The sequence below is a fragment of the Thunnus maccoyii genome, chromosome 6, assembly GCF_910596095.1.
Source record: "Thunnus maccoyii chromosome 6, fThuMac1.1, whole genome shotgun sequence".
Lineage (NCBI taxonomy): Eukaryota > Metazoa > Chordata > Actinopteri > Scombriformes > Scombridae > Thunnus > Thunnus maccoyii.
In genome coordinates this window covers 25,939,644-25,955,061 of record NC_056538.1, presented here as the reverse complement: position 1 = coordinate 25,955,061, position 15,418 = coordinate 25,939,644, and the positions used below count along the sequence as shown (strand labels likewise).

General features: G+C 38.3%; 1 protein-coding gene across 3 annotated transcripts; it reads left to right on the top strand.

The window, feature by feature from the left end:
- Nucleotides 1-205: 205 nt before the first annotated feature.
- postnb (periostin, osteoblast specific factor b) lies at nucleotides 206-14,662 on the top strand. 3 transcript variants are annotated; one of them, XM_042414375.1, is made up of 21 exons: nucleotides 206-435; nucleotides 953-1,051; nucleotides 4,827-4,891; nucleotides 5,149-5,306; nucleotides 5,390-5,554; nucleotides 5,647-5,793; nucleotides 6,347-6,488; nucleotides 7,356-7,568; nucleotides 7,706-7,840; nucleotides 8,475-8,623; nucleotides 8,780-8,916; nucleotides 9,107-9,237; nucleotides 9,729-9,859; nucleotides 10,220-10,322; nucleotides 10,456-10,523; nucleotides 10,827-10,872; nucleotides 11,937-12,071; nucleotides 12,164-12,211; nucleotides 12,628-12,705; nucleotides 12,797-12,832; nucleotides 13,699-14,662. In XM_042414375.1, exons 1-21 carry the CDS (start codon nucleotides 317-319, stop codon nucleotides 13,725-13,727), a joined length of 2,334 nt encoding a protein of 777 aa, XP_042270309.1. In that variant the 5' UTR covers nucleotides 206-316; the 3' UTR covers nucleotides 13,728-14,662. The 3 variants fall into 3 exon arrangements, with proteins under 3 accessions (XP_042270309.1, XP_042270310.1, XP_042270307.1); XM_042414373.1 differs by having other exon boundaries at nucleotides 208-435; nucleotides 12,794-12,832; XM_042414376.1 differs by lacking the exon at nucleotides 12,797-12,832 and having other exon boundaries at nucleotides 207-435.
- Nucleotides 14,663-15,418: the final 756 nt, after the last annotated feature.

Here is a 15,418-nt window from a genome sequence, read left to right as displayed (position 1 = left end):
ATTTCTTAGAAAACAGTCCTCAATAAATTGTAAAATTTATGGACAGCCATTACAATATTGTTAATATTGTATTCATATTAAGAATTTGCACTAAATGTAAAGATTTATAGTTCAGAATTCATCCTACAAAAAATATTAGAGCCCTGTATGTTTGTGTATAGAAATGTGGCTTTTGTGAAGTTCTGGGTGGTCCATGCAGGAGTAAGAAATGTTGCCATCCTCCTTGAGTGGAGGGTGAGACATGTGGTATATAAACTCCCACTCTGAGTCTGCTCCTACTACTCTGGGTCTGGAAAGGCTAGGTTAGAAACCAGGGATGAAGCTCCTTTTTGTAGCTGCCTTTGCACTCTTTGTGCTCTCTACCTTTGACAAGGCTGACTCCTCAGCGTATGATAAAATCCTTGCCCACAGTCGCATCAGGGCAAGAAAAGAAGGGTAAGCATATTCATATTTTTTATTCTTATTTTTTTTTCTGACACCCTTGTGATGTCATGTAATTTCAGTTTGCATGCAGTAGTAGTTTGAGTCTTGAGCATAACAAGCATCAGTAGTTCTCAGTTGGTCTTTTGCATTTTATATGAAATCTGCTGCCTCCTAAATCTGCAGTCACAATTGTTTCACAAATGTTGAATGTTCATTAATGATATATTTCATGAAATGTTATTGAATAATATTACATTTAGTATTAACATGTATTGAATCAAAACTCCAATCTACAAGAAACTATTTCATATCCAGCAGGCATGGATGTCATTATTTGATTGTCTTGTTTCAGAAGCAGCAGGGGTAGTTGCCCAATAATTATTCACATATGACAGTCTGGTATCTTAACCAGCAGGGCTGCTCATCACTTAATAATTAACATGTGAATTGTTAAAGAGTTTCCATAAAAAAGCTCAAATTAACCTGCTGATTAATGCTTAATTTGCTTTCCACTCTCAATGCTCATTAGACCCAATGTCTGCGCACTCCAGCAAGTCATGGGAACCAAGAAGAAGTACTTTAGCACTTGTCGTAATTGGTACCAAGGGGCCATCTGTGGAAAGAAAGCGTAAGTTTTGTTTCATGTTTCCAACAGGCCAAGTTGTTACCCCTGTTTAAAGTAGAGCATTACAAGCAAATTCAATTACATTAAAGTTTTACCTGATTGTCACGTCTGTTTAAATTTTGAGAATGTTAGCATTTCTCTTCAGTGCCTGCTTCTTCTTCATCCATGACTTCTTCCTTTAGGGTTTTCATGGAAACATGAATGTTTCCATAGAGACAGACATCTGTTATCTTACTCAGCTAACGCTTAAAATGAGAAACACATTTATGGATGCAGCCCTAAACTCTTTGTATTTAAGATTTTCCTATTCGATTATATAAACTGTGAGTTAGCTTAGGAAGCCTCGTCTTCGTTGAATGCCACAGTGGTGAACCACTGATTCCAGGATATGATGTGGCTGCAAAATGTCGACCGTATTCATGAATGGAAAAGCATTCAGCTCAATCATTTTGGACAACCTCTTTTTCTCTTATTCTTCCAGGCGTCTCAGCACTTTTGCATTTAAACATGGATCAGTGCCATGCCTATTTTACAATGACTTTTTCTCTCCATCTCTCTCACATGCGCACACTAACACACTCACAAACATACACTGACATTCAGTTTGCCCTCTATGCTCGCAATATGATTGAACAATGCTTAGCACTCTAAATAGGCTCATTCCCTTTGCTCGCTCAATTTGGCAAACAACAATGTAAGAAACAGCCAAAGAATGTTATCTGTTTCAGTGGGAGTCTGAGGCTTGACATTTCTTCCAACATGGGAATCATTCAAAAGATAGTTGAGGCCAAGAATTCACACAGTTGTCTCCTTTACTGATTTACACCTGTAACATTATGTAATATTCTTGAAGGCAGAGCTACAATAGAGGCTGCACCGAAGGCAAAATTATTATTTTTCTTTAGTTATTAGTCTCATTGGCTTAAACTTTAAAGTTTACCACTTAAATTTGTTGGTGAATTGAAGAGAAATGTATCTCTTTATTAAATTAGTTTCTGATTTAGATGATGGACAAATATGTTAAAGGGCAGTTTAACTTATTATTGCACAGGATGATGCAAAAAGTAGATGGAAACATATACACTTGGGAGCATAAAGATGCGTACATATATATACATCAGATAAAAAAAAGTAAAGTGTTGTTCTTTTCCTAAACACATCAGTTATCATGACACAGATCATATTCCCAAATGACCCTCCAATCTTCCCTCTGTCTAACGTTTTTCTTCCCCATCTTTCCACAAACCCCAGATATTTCCCAGCAGTCCACATGCAATAAAAAAAAGTTTACTTCATGGTAATTGTTTCAGTCAGTTTAACTTTCAGTGGAGCTGATTTAAAGGCAGACAAATTTCCTGAAAAGGTTAATTATTATTTTTAAAAGTTTAGTACATGCATGTACACCTTTGAGGTCTGTGTCTTTGTCCCACACTGATTTAGACCCATCAGGACTAGACAATTTGTATTCAGTGGAATTGGTAGACTATAACTTAGATTTCAAAATTGGAAAAACTGCTGTAGTAAGATACAACATAAAGAGGGGTAAAGAGGGGAAGCAACAGGCGAGTGTTACCGTCCTGACCATATAAAACCATTTAGGTTAACTAGCAGACTGAGATGACCAACTGTTATATGACTTAAATTTCACTTTTTAGTTTGTGGCAATTGGTACTCAGTTTAACTTTATTTAACCAACCAAAGTATTTGTCTTCAGCCACTGAGGTTTAATTCAACAAAAGGGAATATTTCTGCTTCCAGAGCATCTCTATCTCCAAAAAATTTGTACAACCAAACTTCCAAACTGCCCATTAGTGATGGGTTGAATTGGAATAAAGCCACATACAGTATATATTATGTTTGACCAAGTTATCGTGATTCTTAATGGAACAGTTCTTTTATAGAGATGCTGACAAGTCAAAAGTTTCCAAATGCATAGCCAGACAATCCCTCTGTGTGGGAGAGCAATGTAGCGAGGGTTTTGCTGACTCTGCCCCAATAGGGCTTGTGTGATCTCATCCCAGTCCCTCTGACTCCATTTAACTTTTATTCAAATACTGTAAAAGAGGTTCAGTTAGCCATGACCCAGAAGCCTACGTCTGTTCCCTGTCTGAGACATCAGAAGTGAATAACAACCATGAACAACCCACCACAGTAAAGGAAACAAGTCTGTGCTTGAAGTCTTCTCTTTCGACTCAAACACTTAATTGTTCAGTCATTACTTGACTACTAATTAATATCAGCATAAGATTGCTGCTGTTTGTAGTACATTAGTGTGATGTTACACACCTACAGTCTTAAACATTATATCCAGATGCATAAAGGCTCGTGTTGAATTCCAAGTCCAAATAGATTTTTTTCTGAAACAAAAAGAAAAATATTTTTTAAGTGTTGTTAGCTCACTGATGAAGCTTTTTGTCCAAGTGCAACTAATTACAACAACTGTATTTGTACCACCTTTTAGTTATCAGATGAGTAAATCCTATTACGTATTTATCTCCAAACGTGCTGACAGTCACTTTTGCACATTTTGAACTGCAAAAGCTTTCCTGGTACTCAGATTTCACTGGTAAACTGCTGATGAAGAGGAACTGCTGAACTTAGAAACTTTAGTACAATCCTCAGATAAATTGCATCCATCTTCTTGCTGGATTTTGTGTTATGTAAAACCAGGGCTACCATACACAGTTCACTCACATACACAACCAAGTGTAATGCTATTTATTACACTGTGTCATTTCTGAGTAATTTGTAAAACACGAGCACTTGATCATGTTCTTGCATTTTGTGGTAAACATCATTTTAAACATGTTAAGCTGAAACGGGAGAAGAAGCAGCTTTTCTGTTAGAGCTTTCTTGTAATAAAAACTGGGCAGTCTACAATAATGAACTCCCCAGCTAACTCTGGACACATGTGGTATTAGGTACCCCTAATAGGTACATCTGTGGTGTTCTTTATGTCCTGTGGGTCTTTTTTATTGTTTCATACCCGTTAGCTATTTGAGGTGAAATGTACATCCCCACGTCTGGTTTTCCAAAAGCTGGAGACAATGCTATAGTTCCAACATGTTCAAACCTGCTGACACAAGGGGTATGGTCATGTTTATATCTAGCAGCTGCTCTTTGTATTTTACTATCCTCCTCAGGCTACAGTGTCCAGTAGTGGAGAGGAGAAACAGCTTCTGTTATGTTTGTCTAACAGGAAATAAATATTTTTCATTTGTATATAATTTATCTAAACAGTAATCAAACTTCATCCTCTAATTTTTTTTTTAGTTTGTGATAGAAACACATTGTGAAAATTCGAGTGAAAACTGAATCATGTCGTTTTTCAGATTAGGTCAGCTGTTTCCATACACACCATCAAACCATACAAATGTTCCTCTAATTACACTGCAAGCCAACATCTTAATGTCTCTGAGGTTAACCAAATGCCAAGGAGAGCCCAAACTAATTGTTTAGCTTCAAAGGGGAGGTCTTGGTAATATAAGTCTACTACTGTAATGGTAGCCTAATCCTAGCGGCACCCTTTCCATTAGGTTTTGGCCCAAGTTGTTGGATCACATGGACTGTTCCTGTAATGAAGGAGATAATGAGTAACATCTGGAAACAGTGAATATACAAGACCAACACTGAATGATGATTAGTTCAAAACATGGTAGCCACATAAAATACAATTTTCTCACAGTTATGTTGAAAGATGCTTGCAAACAATTTTTCAAAGGATGTGCCACTTATTTTATATAAAACCTACATTGTGATCTATGTCTTTTGCCTGCAGGACTGTGCTTTATGAGTGCTGCCCAGGGTACATGAAGCTGGAAGGCATGCGTGGTTGCCCTGCAGGTATAGTATGTTAAATGCTACACAGTAGTCAATGTACTGTATAAAGGTTATATGAGGCCATGTCCTCCAAATGTAGAGCAGCTGTATGCTATTTTTGAAATTACACCAAATAAACTAGAAGAGGATGCCCTAACATATTGTCAGCACATGTGGTCTTTCTTTTCAAGCCCCAGATGTTTTCAAGGTTTCTTGTTTTTATTTTCAGACAGACAGACAGACTAACATGTAATGAAGTCTGTTGTAAATTTCTTTCTCAGTGGCCCCAATTGACCATGTGTATGGCACCTTGGGTCTGGTGAAGGCTACCTCAACCCAAAAATACTCTGACATTTCTAAGCTGAGGCCTGAGATTGAGGGATCTGGATCATACACCTTCTTTGCCCCTAGCAATGATGCCTGGGAGCTTGTGGATGAGGTGAGTCAAAGACAAAACAAAAGCTGTGGAACCACTCCATCTGTGAGAAAAGGTTTTAATATCTTATTTTCCTCACCTAACAGACAGTGAGGAGTGCACTGGTCAGCAATGTCAACATTGAACTGTACAATGCTCTGCATTATCACATGGCCAACAAACGCCTCTTGACCAAAGATTTAAGGAATGGAATGACAGTCACCTCCATGTACAATGACCTTGGTCTCCAAATTAATCATTACTCCAATGGGGTGAGTATTGTCATTCGGAGTTACTACAGCAGTCATCTTGTAGTTGTAAAAACACATTTCAGTTGTGTAATGTGGCGGTATGTTGTGTACAGGTGGTGACTGTGAACTGTGCCAGGATTATCCATGGCAACCAGGTTGCCACCAATGGTATTGTGCATGTTATTGACCGTGTCATCAGCTCTGTCGGAAGCACCATCCAGGATGTCCTCGAGGTTGACGATGACCTGACAACTCTGAGTGTGAGTACACATAGGGGTATAAAATGCAATTTAAGCACCTCAAGGACAAACACTGCCATTGCAAACACTGCTGCAATGGTGGGTCACATTGGGTTGCATGGGAGTTTTCACAGCAATGTGAGACATCTAAAAGGGCAAAGAAGGCAAATCATTTGTTTCCTTTACTTTTTCATTTAACAGGGATAATGCACATTAATTAACAAAACAGTAAATGTGAGTTAGCCAAAAAGGCTATTTTTCATCTATAGTTCTTGAACAGATGTTACATAGTCACCCTAAAATAGTGCATGAAAATAAAAATTAAACAAGTTATTTAAATACAGTACAAGCATGCAGAGCAATGATAAAAAAAAATATTTCAAGCGCATCAATCAACAAACTGAACGAGCACAGGCTGAAACTAACATTGGATGTACAGGGAATTACGGAACACATGCAGAGTTTGCATTTGTGATTGAATAACTTTTAACCGACCACCTGCAAATGTTTCTATCAATATTACTGTATATTGAAGTCCACTAAATATAATCCTGCCAATGAAATCACCATCTAGGATGTGGCACAGAAGTCTGGACTCTTGGACAAGCTGGGTGAGCCAGGACATTTCACTTTGTTTGCCCCCACCAATGAAGCCTTTGAGAGCCTGGGCAGTGATGTGCTGGAGAGGCTTCAGAGCGACAAGGAAGTCCTCAAAGGTAAACCAGATTTTTATTCTCAGTGGTCTGTCACCTTTTGTCAATGCTTGATGGCAAAGATTACTCAAGGCCATTTTTAACATTGCAGTCGACACTGCATGGGGCGTAATGTTAACTGTGGCAAACTAGGGCCATATTTATATTTAATGATGAAGGTACCGGAAAAGAAATGCAATGGTTCCCAGACAGCATGTTTGCCAGACTAAGTTACCCATAAAGAGACTTTTCTTTTTTCACATGTTCAACTTCTTTCAATTTGAAACAGATGAAGCCACAATAGTCTGTACAGTGGATCTGGAACTTACACACATTTGGCAAGCTGTACATAACAAAGCTGTGTGGCAGAGTAATAAAAATAGGTCTCCAATTTCAAATCATGCATGAAATTGTCGGTGGAAAGTCAAACAATGCAACACATTATTTGACAATCTCATTTTTACAGTTATAAATGTTGTGAGTAGGGCAGAATCTGTATACTGTAGTTATTCTTACTTTCCTCAAACATTTGCAAGGATTTTAGAGACACAGGAAACAGCTGCTTCATTGAGCATGCTGGTCAGATTGGCAACAACCCAAAACTTTTTGTTAGCCTGAAGCTTGCCCCATGATGTGAGATCAGACCATTTCACACAAAGTTAAACAGAACTGTGAAGAAATCACAAGTGCTTCTTACTCAAGGACCGAAGGGATCTAAAGGGTCTTCAGGTTCCCAGGGCTTTACCTCCTCAGCTGCACTGTAACTTGAGAAACAGTGTAAAACAGCCCATGCAGCCAACTCTGCATGGGCTGACCTACTCTGCATTCAGATATAAATCTATATATACATATAAGCCCCACATTAATTTTGACTTTGTCTCATTTTTTCAGCTCTTCTGAATTTCCACCTCCTGAACTCAGTCCAGTGCTCTGAGGCCATCATGGCTGGCAGCTCTTATGAGACCCTGGAGGGCAACAACATTGAGATTGGCTGTGATGGTGACAGTTTAACAGTCAACGGCATTAAGATGGTGCTCAAGAAGGACATTGTCACCACCAATGGAGTCATCCACCTTATTGACCAAGTGCTCATGCCAGACTCAGGTTAGAGTCCCATCTCCCCTTTTCCTCTTGTATTAAGCTTATTATGGTTTACTACATAAACACAGTTATTATGTGTGTTTTGATGTTTTTGTGTAATCCAGATTTTAATGGTGTCAGGATTTCCTCTGCCTTTTAAGCTAAGCAGGTGATGGAACTGCTGGGAAGTTCCCAGTCAACCTTTGCCGACTTGGTGTCTGAGCTGGGCCTTTCTGCTACCATGAGACCAGACGCTGAGTACACTTTGCTGGCTCCCGTCAATGCTGCCTTCAATGGTGAGTCACATACTGCTCATTACATCATGAATTTCCCTGCTTTCCTCTCCTCAGGTGGCCAAATATGAACCCTGGCTGCTTCACACTTAGTCACAGTCTACAATAAAGGGAAATATTTTTTATTTCCACTTGTGTGCTGTATCATAAGTGAACAGATCTTTGCACGTTTACGGAGCTACAGGGAAATTACTGATTTATTGGGGGGACTGTAGAAGCTTTATGCCATGTTTGACAAAAGACCTACTCCCCCAGAGCACATTCCTGCATTTGACCCAAATGGAGCAGAGATGTTTTGTTTCTCAAACAAGGATGTACAATGAATCCAGGCAGAATCATTTTATCCCTCTAATTATATGATTTTAAATGGGTGTAAGGAATGCACAAAACAGCAACAACTGGATGTAGAAGGAACTTTATATTCAAACTGCAACTTATTTGCAACCAGACTACAGAACTGTGCAGTAAATTACTGATTGCAAACATGTCTTCGCTTATGGTTGGTGTTGCAGCTGCTGCTTATGGGACATTGTGGCCAAAATAAGGAAAATGTCTGTTGCTAAAGCTGAAATGAACAATGTTGTTAGTATGTTTAATATTTTAATGAGAAATGTAAAACCTTTTCTTTCCATTAAAGATGAAGTGATGTCCATGGATCAGAGTTTGCTTGGGATTATCCTGGAGAACCACATCTTGAAGAATAAGGTTGTCCTGGGAGAGTTGTACAATGGCCAGCAGCTGGAGACCATTGGTGGAAAGTTTCTGAGGGTCTTCATCTATCGCACAGTGCGTCTTTTTCTCTGAAACTGTTCCCAAAAATTTTGGCTGGAAGCCACTGACCACACACTATATGCATCACCCCTGTCATTTGGCCATTAATCTTCATGTCTTTGAGACATAACATTAATCCTCTTGCCTTTAACTTGTGGACTATTTCTGCAGGCTGTGTGCATTGAGAATTCCTGTCTGATAAGAGGCAGCAAAGAAGGAAGCAATGGGGCCCTTCATCTCATGAGGACTCTGTTGAAACCGGCGGAAAAAACTATGTATGAGATTCTGACAGAAAATGGAGGGTTCAAGTAAGTATAGACCAAGGCTAGGGAAAGTGGCCTATGGTATTAAAATGCAGCATAATACTCAAACCACATCTTTCTGTATCTTTCCATTAAATCCATATGGCACATATGGGGAGGAGAAAGTGCTGTTGTTGTAATATGTCGGCCCTCAGCGGTTTCTGTAACAGCCAAGTTACTGTTTTCTTCTCTGCAGGGTCTTTTTGTCTTTGATAGAAACTGCTGGCTTGACAGACCTGCTGAAACAAGAGGGAGAATTTACTCTGTTTGCCCCAAGCGATCAGGCTTTTGCTTCTTTGAGCGACCGTGATTTGGAGTTTTTGAAGAGTAGGTCCCTCAGATTCCCTTCATCTTTTAAAGGTGTAGCGTGTAGGATTTAGTGGCATCTAGTGGTGAGGTTGCAGATTGCAACAAACTGAATAACTGAAAGAAGGAACCTATGGTGGCTGTGAAACTCGCAAAAAATGTGAAAGGCCCTCTCTAGAGCCAGTGTTTGGTTTGTCCATTCTGGGCTACTGTAGAAACATGGCGATGCAACATGGCGGGCTCCGAGGACCTGCTCCCTGTAGATATAAAGGGCTCATTCTAAGGTAACAAAAACACAATGATTCTTATTTTCAGGTGAATATACACTAATTTAAACATACTTATGAATATTATATTCCATTTCCGCCAAGGCTGTTCCACTAGATGCTGCTAATTTCTACACACTGTGACTTTAATGTGCCTACAAGCATTTACAGTAGGTTGCAAGTTCAAAATTCCAGAAAATAAATACATGACAGTTTATGTTTGCTGTTTTTTGGGGGGTTTTTCAGGTGACATAAATGCCCTCAGAACCATCCTTCTGTATCACATCAATAATGGTATTTTCATTGGCGGTGGTTTGGAGTCTGGGGTTACAAACCTTCTTAAATCTCTCCAGGGCAGCAACCTCAAAGTGATGTCTGTAAGTAGTGCAGCAAGATTCAACATCTTTTATCTTAAGTCAATAAACTTTATACATGGAGCAATTCAAACTTAACACATTTGTTATCTTTGAGTATAAAGGTATTGACAATGTATTTTAATCATTCAGTGAAATTATCTTTTATGATAGTGTCACTCACTATTATCTAATAAAATTGCAATCTTCTGTTAAAAACTTCTGAAACTCTTTTGACCTCAGCAAGCTATTAACATTAGTAACTGTATAACCAAGTTTATATCTTGCTAGCATAGCTCATATATTAAAATACAAGTTCATTCAAGCCCCACCTTTATTTTGCATTTTTTTCTTGTCTGTAATTGTTTTAACTGTCTCCCTCAGGCAAACAACACTGTGCTAGTGAATTCTGTCCAAGTCCCTGAATCTGACATCATGGCCACAAATGGAGTCATTCACTTTGTCAACCAAGTCTTGTATCCTGGAGGTATAATTTTCACCCGGTCAACTTTGTTAATACGCCTTTCTTTTTGTAAATCTGACAAGATGTGGTCTGTGAACTATTTTTATTACTTTTGTAAAGGTCAAACACGTAGTTAACGCCCTTCACTTTCTTCCAGATATCCCTGTTGGAAGCACGGATCTCCTCACACTATTGAAGAAGCTCATCACTTACATGCAAATTAAGGTGTTGTTTCAAAAATTTTATTCTATGGCTGCCAAAATACATATTATGTCACTCAGCATAACGTGCAAGACAAGAACCTGCTTGAAAACCATTTATGCAAAGCATTAAGCCAGTGTTTTTTTAAGGGTGCTATTGCATGTTGTTTCACCCTAGACTGAATTCAACAGTCAAATCATGAACTTTTCCCACAGATTAAAAAATGCAGGCTCTGTTCTGCAACATACACGTATATGTATAGGTACTATGACCATACTGTACACTATTTTGTTAATGTGTAATCTGCTATAATCTGCTTTTTTCCAGTACATTTCAGGATTCAGATATCAGGAAATTCCCCTCACATTTATGGGTAAGTAGCAATACAGTACTTGAAATCTCCTGAGAGGCATTCTTCACTGATATTAATGGCATTACACAGTATCCCCCATTGTCATTAGAGAGGATTTTCACTTTAATCGTTCAGGAAGATACACTAATGATGACTGAGTATCATCATCATGTGATTCCTGATCAAGTCTGACAGATAGATATATATATAGTATTTGGTGAATGAAATGCACAAAATAGGGGGAAAAAGGTAGGCTACTGGCTGTTGAGTTGAAACATGTGCTAAATAAATCGCTAACACTTTTTGGTAATCCAGATAATTGCACACACACATGCAAGTACATGCACACATATGCATAGCGTGACAGCTAAAGTAGCATTCATCAGAGAGAAGAAAAGAGATTCTCCTTTCTGTCACTGCCCAGATAGCAAAATTGCAGTGGCCCAGATCCCCACCCCTGACACTTTCAGCACTTTCATCCGGCCCATATACCACGTGGAATGATGGACTTGGGCGGTTTGCTCCTGTTTTCTAGATCTGGGCTACAAGCAAGCCATAGCAATGCCATATGTCAACTAAGAAAAAACGTAAACTAGGACCGGCCCACATCCAAAATACACATACCCGAGAGCACTGCATCTTTACCAAACAAGGCCCACATTCGATTTGGGATATTTGGGCCATATTTGCTATTTTACATGTGGGCCATTTCAAGCTCACATCCATTTTGTCCAAGCCAGAAGAAGACCAGCAGTGCGGCATCATTGTCTGAAGTGGCCCACTTCTGTATGCTATCTGGGTGGCTAATTCTTGTATAGTACCAGTCGGCAATAAAATGGATCAAAACTTAAAATCACAGTTTAAACAATTTTGCAGAAGTTTAATGACTAGATGGCAGAAATCATTTGATTGGGAATCACATTTTTGTCATAGCAACCTTTCTGATCCAGTGAAAGGTCCATTTGTCATGATCCATCCATGCAAATGGAAAGTTCTCTGTGTTGAGGGGCAATGCTGTGCTGGCTGTTATTCTGATGTAGTGAAACTTGTCTTCTTTGCTTTTATACTTTCTGATGTGACCAAAGTGACAAGGTATGTCCAAGAGGAGCCCACCATCACCAAGGTTACTAGAGTCATTGAAACTGAGCCCACCATCACCAAGGTGACCAGGGTCATTGAAGCTGAACCTCCCATCACCAAAGTCACCAGGATAGTTTCAGGTAAATGTTTTTTTTTTCTTTACTTGAATCAACATGTCAATAGCCTTGTATCACTTATTATCTCGAGAACTGATAAATGCTGTCTTTTCCAGGCCCTCAGTACTCAGTCAGTACCGGCACCAACAACATAGCCCTGGAAGGTCAGTGAAACAAACAATTCCACTTATTTTAAGCATGTAGGCTTATTTTCCTAGTTTGTGTAATTATAATGATCAATTTGTTGCTCACTCCTCTGTACATCAACCTTCTATTGGTAAATTGGGTTGGATTTATAGGAAAATGTGTGGGCTCCCTTATTTCCTACTTGTTCTCACAAATTTATAGTGTATAGACAAGTTATTCCACTTAGATAATTAAAGACAATAGCTAGATGATGATGGATGATCAAATAGACATAAAAAAATATGTCATACAATGTAAACATAATGGTTGTGGACAACCCTCTTCTTGTGTCTGACATTGCATTGGCTCGTACAATTTGATTACAGAACAGAACAATGCATCTCTGTACAAAATATTCCAGTTTCATGTCAAGGATATTTTCTTTTTCCTTAAGGAGTTGACCTTTCAGAAATTGGCACCATTGAAACGAACCCTAATTTTGATGCTGACAGTCTTACCAAAATGATCCAAGGTGAGTTTTATCAATTTGTACATCTCAGTGACGGGGAAAGAATGATTCATAAATAATGTGTGATAAATATGTTTGTTTGCCATTATAGCAGGCAGTTCAAGAAGAACCGCTTCACGAAGAAATTTGGGTAAAGAAATAAGGCAGTCAGTCTGAAAAATCCTGCATTTAGAATAAATGCAGGATAGCCTGCAAACTAGTTCAGGCGGTTATTTCGAATCTGCTGCTACACTCTCATGGCATACTCTTCTCACTACTACAGTATGCAATATATGTGTGTACTTGCTTTCTTGCTGGGATTTAGAAGAGGAGATTGATACCATTCTCATGTCTGCATGGTAAATATGAAGCTACTGCCAGCAGCTGGTCAGCTTAGCACAAAGACTGGACATGGGGAAACAGCTAGCCTGGCTTTGTCCAAAGCTAACAAAATCTAAAGCTCACAAATTACACCTCGATTTATGTACATATTAAACAAATTAGATATAAAACGTTGAGCTTTAGAGGTGCGGAGAAGTGGATTAAGGCTGCATTCATATCTACCAAAATGATATTAATCTTCTGGTATAACTCTTGGCAAGAAAACTAATAAGTACTTCCCAAAATGTCAAACTGTTTCTTTAAGTCCACCATTCTGTGTACATTCTTTTGCTACCATGCCTGCTGCCACACTGCTCACCGGAAAGCTATGCTGACTCTTGGTGCTCACGCCACTGCAGCTGCTGCTCATTTAGCATTTCATAAGATCCTTTCACCTCCACCTCATCACCCACCTGTATGCTCTGAGTCTATGTTCCTCTAGGGGGAGAACTTATTATCATCATTCCCCACTATGCTGAGCTTGGTGTTTCCATGTGGGAAACGCTGAAGTCAGAGCTTATAGAATATGTAAGCGTTGCTGCCTATAGAACAGCAACCTACATATTCTACATTCAAATGAAAATCTATTCCACATGAGTTGGCTGACTGGTTTTATCCTTTTCCTTTTTTTACCAGCTGGCAACAGGAGAAGGGGAAGAGACTGAGCATGGACGGATGAGAATATCAACGTAAAAGCAGAGAGACACCGAACCCAGAGGTTGAAACTGGTGTTTTAATACAGGGGATACATTTAAAATGACAGTGATTTCAAATATACTGTAATAGGTATAACTGACAAAAATAAAACTATTCTCATAAACAATTGAATGGTGCTTTGAATGTATATCTAATGAGTGTGCAATGTCTGCGAAGAGTCTTTCTTCAGCATATGTACTGTAAACAGAGTTCAAATGAACATTTTTGCATGACTTTAAAGACATGGAGCAAGTCAGGGTAGCAATCAAATCTTTTAAATCCAAGCCATTAGAGTAGCAATTAAAACATTTAAATTCTAAACTTTTCTGTGCTTTCTTTGCTAGGGGTTATGGTTAAACAAGAAGATTTAATAGCTGTTTGGGAGGATCTCAGCATGATTAAGATTGAAAAAAAATAATGATGTGTTTCCAGACTTTAACTGTTAAATTGTTTATTTTCTTTGGCTGTTAGTTGTTTAGGGCTTTTTGTCTTTGTGTGTATCACTTGGAAAAATGTATCCAGTTGCAGGCTTTCTATTTTCCAAAGATTTTCCAATAAAGTGCATTCTTTGATATAAATATGCCAATTTGAAAAGGGCATCTGATGATGGTGGTTTGGAGTAATTTGTAAGTAAGTAGTCAAGTAATCAACATTGGTTTAGAAAAGAGAGTTCAGAGAGAGTCTAAAGTCTTAAGTACCAAATATCAGATCTAACTATTATGTCTGCATTTTGGTTTTCCCAGTTTTTCCAAGTACATGGTCTTTAAATTAGACTCTAAGATTCCTGTATCATCCTTTTCAATGGCCTAGTCATTATACCTAATGTTTAAAAGGGAGCCTGGCAGTCCACTTAAGGTTCAAGAGGAAATTTAAAATATGAAATAAACTGGGTTTGATGTGTAAAAAGTGCTCTCTTTTTCAGTTTTTCTTGGAATCTATGTATCTCTACATGGTGAATAAACTTACATAAAATACATTTAAAAGACTAATGACTTACAGTATATAAGTTGCATCATGTGAAAATAACTCATTCATTCATTTTAACTTTAAGATCAGTAACTATAATTATATTGATAGTGGGTATTATAAAACTAACAACATTGAATGTGTTGCTCTGTGTTGTTTATCAGAAGACTGTATACATCATATTTAAGCTGATGTTTGTAATGCAGAAAATTGAAATATCTGCCCTGCGGTTGCAGGGACATTGCGTGACCTGTTGTGTGCAGATATTTGGGTGAGGTCCAGCCCTTCTCTTGTTTCAGCTCATGTGCAAAATTCTTCTTTGCAGAGTTTATAGCGTCTTGAATGGAAAGAAATAGGTAAAAATCTCAGCAACTTCCCAATGACAAACTCAAAATACAAAAACACCAACATGGCAATATGTCAAAAATTAATTTTTTGTTTATCTGTAATTTCACAAAAAAATTATACAGTGTTCAAAAACTTTGAGGCTTTGTTGAGGCAAGCAGCTGCTTCACCACTACATGAAATGGGGAACCAGCAGAAGTGTTTGAAGTGTCATTATCATACTAATTATCATCCTGTTGCCATTTACATATTGCTTTATTCAGTAATATTTCAAAAGACATCTTAAGTGAAGCATTCTGTCTTTTCACCCAGTCAGTGGCCTCAAAATAATACCTGGTGACGAAGAAGC

Coding starts and splice junctions, on each gene's coding strand:
- postnb (XM_042414373.1), top strand. CDS start 317: ATGAAGCTCCTTTTTGTAGCTGCCTTTGCACTCTTTGTGCTCTCTACC. Junction 7,841..8,474: donor CGTCAATGCTGCCTTCAATG/GTGAGTCACATA, acceptor TTTCCATTAAAG/ATGAAGTGATGTCCATGGAT. Junction 12,706..12,793: donor TCTTACCAAAATGATCCAAG/GTGAGTTTTATC, acceptor TTGCCATTATAG/CAGGCAGTTCAAGAAGAACC.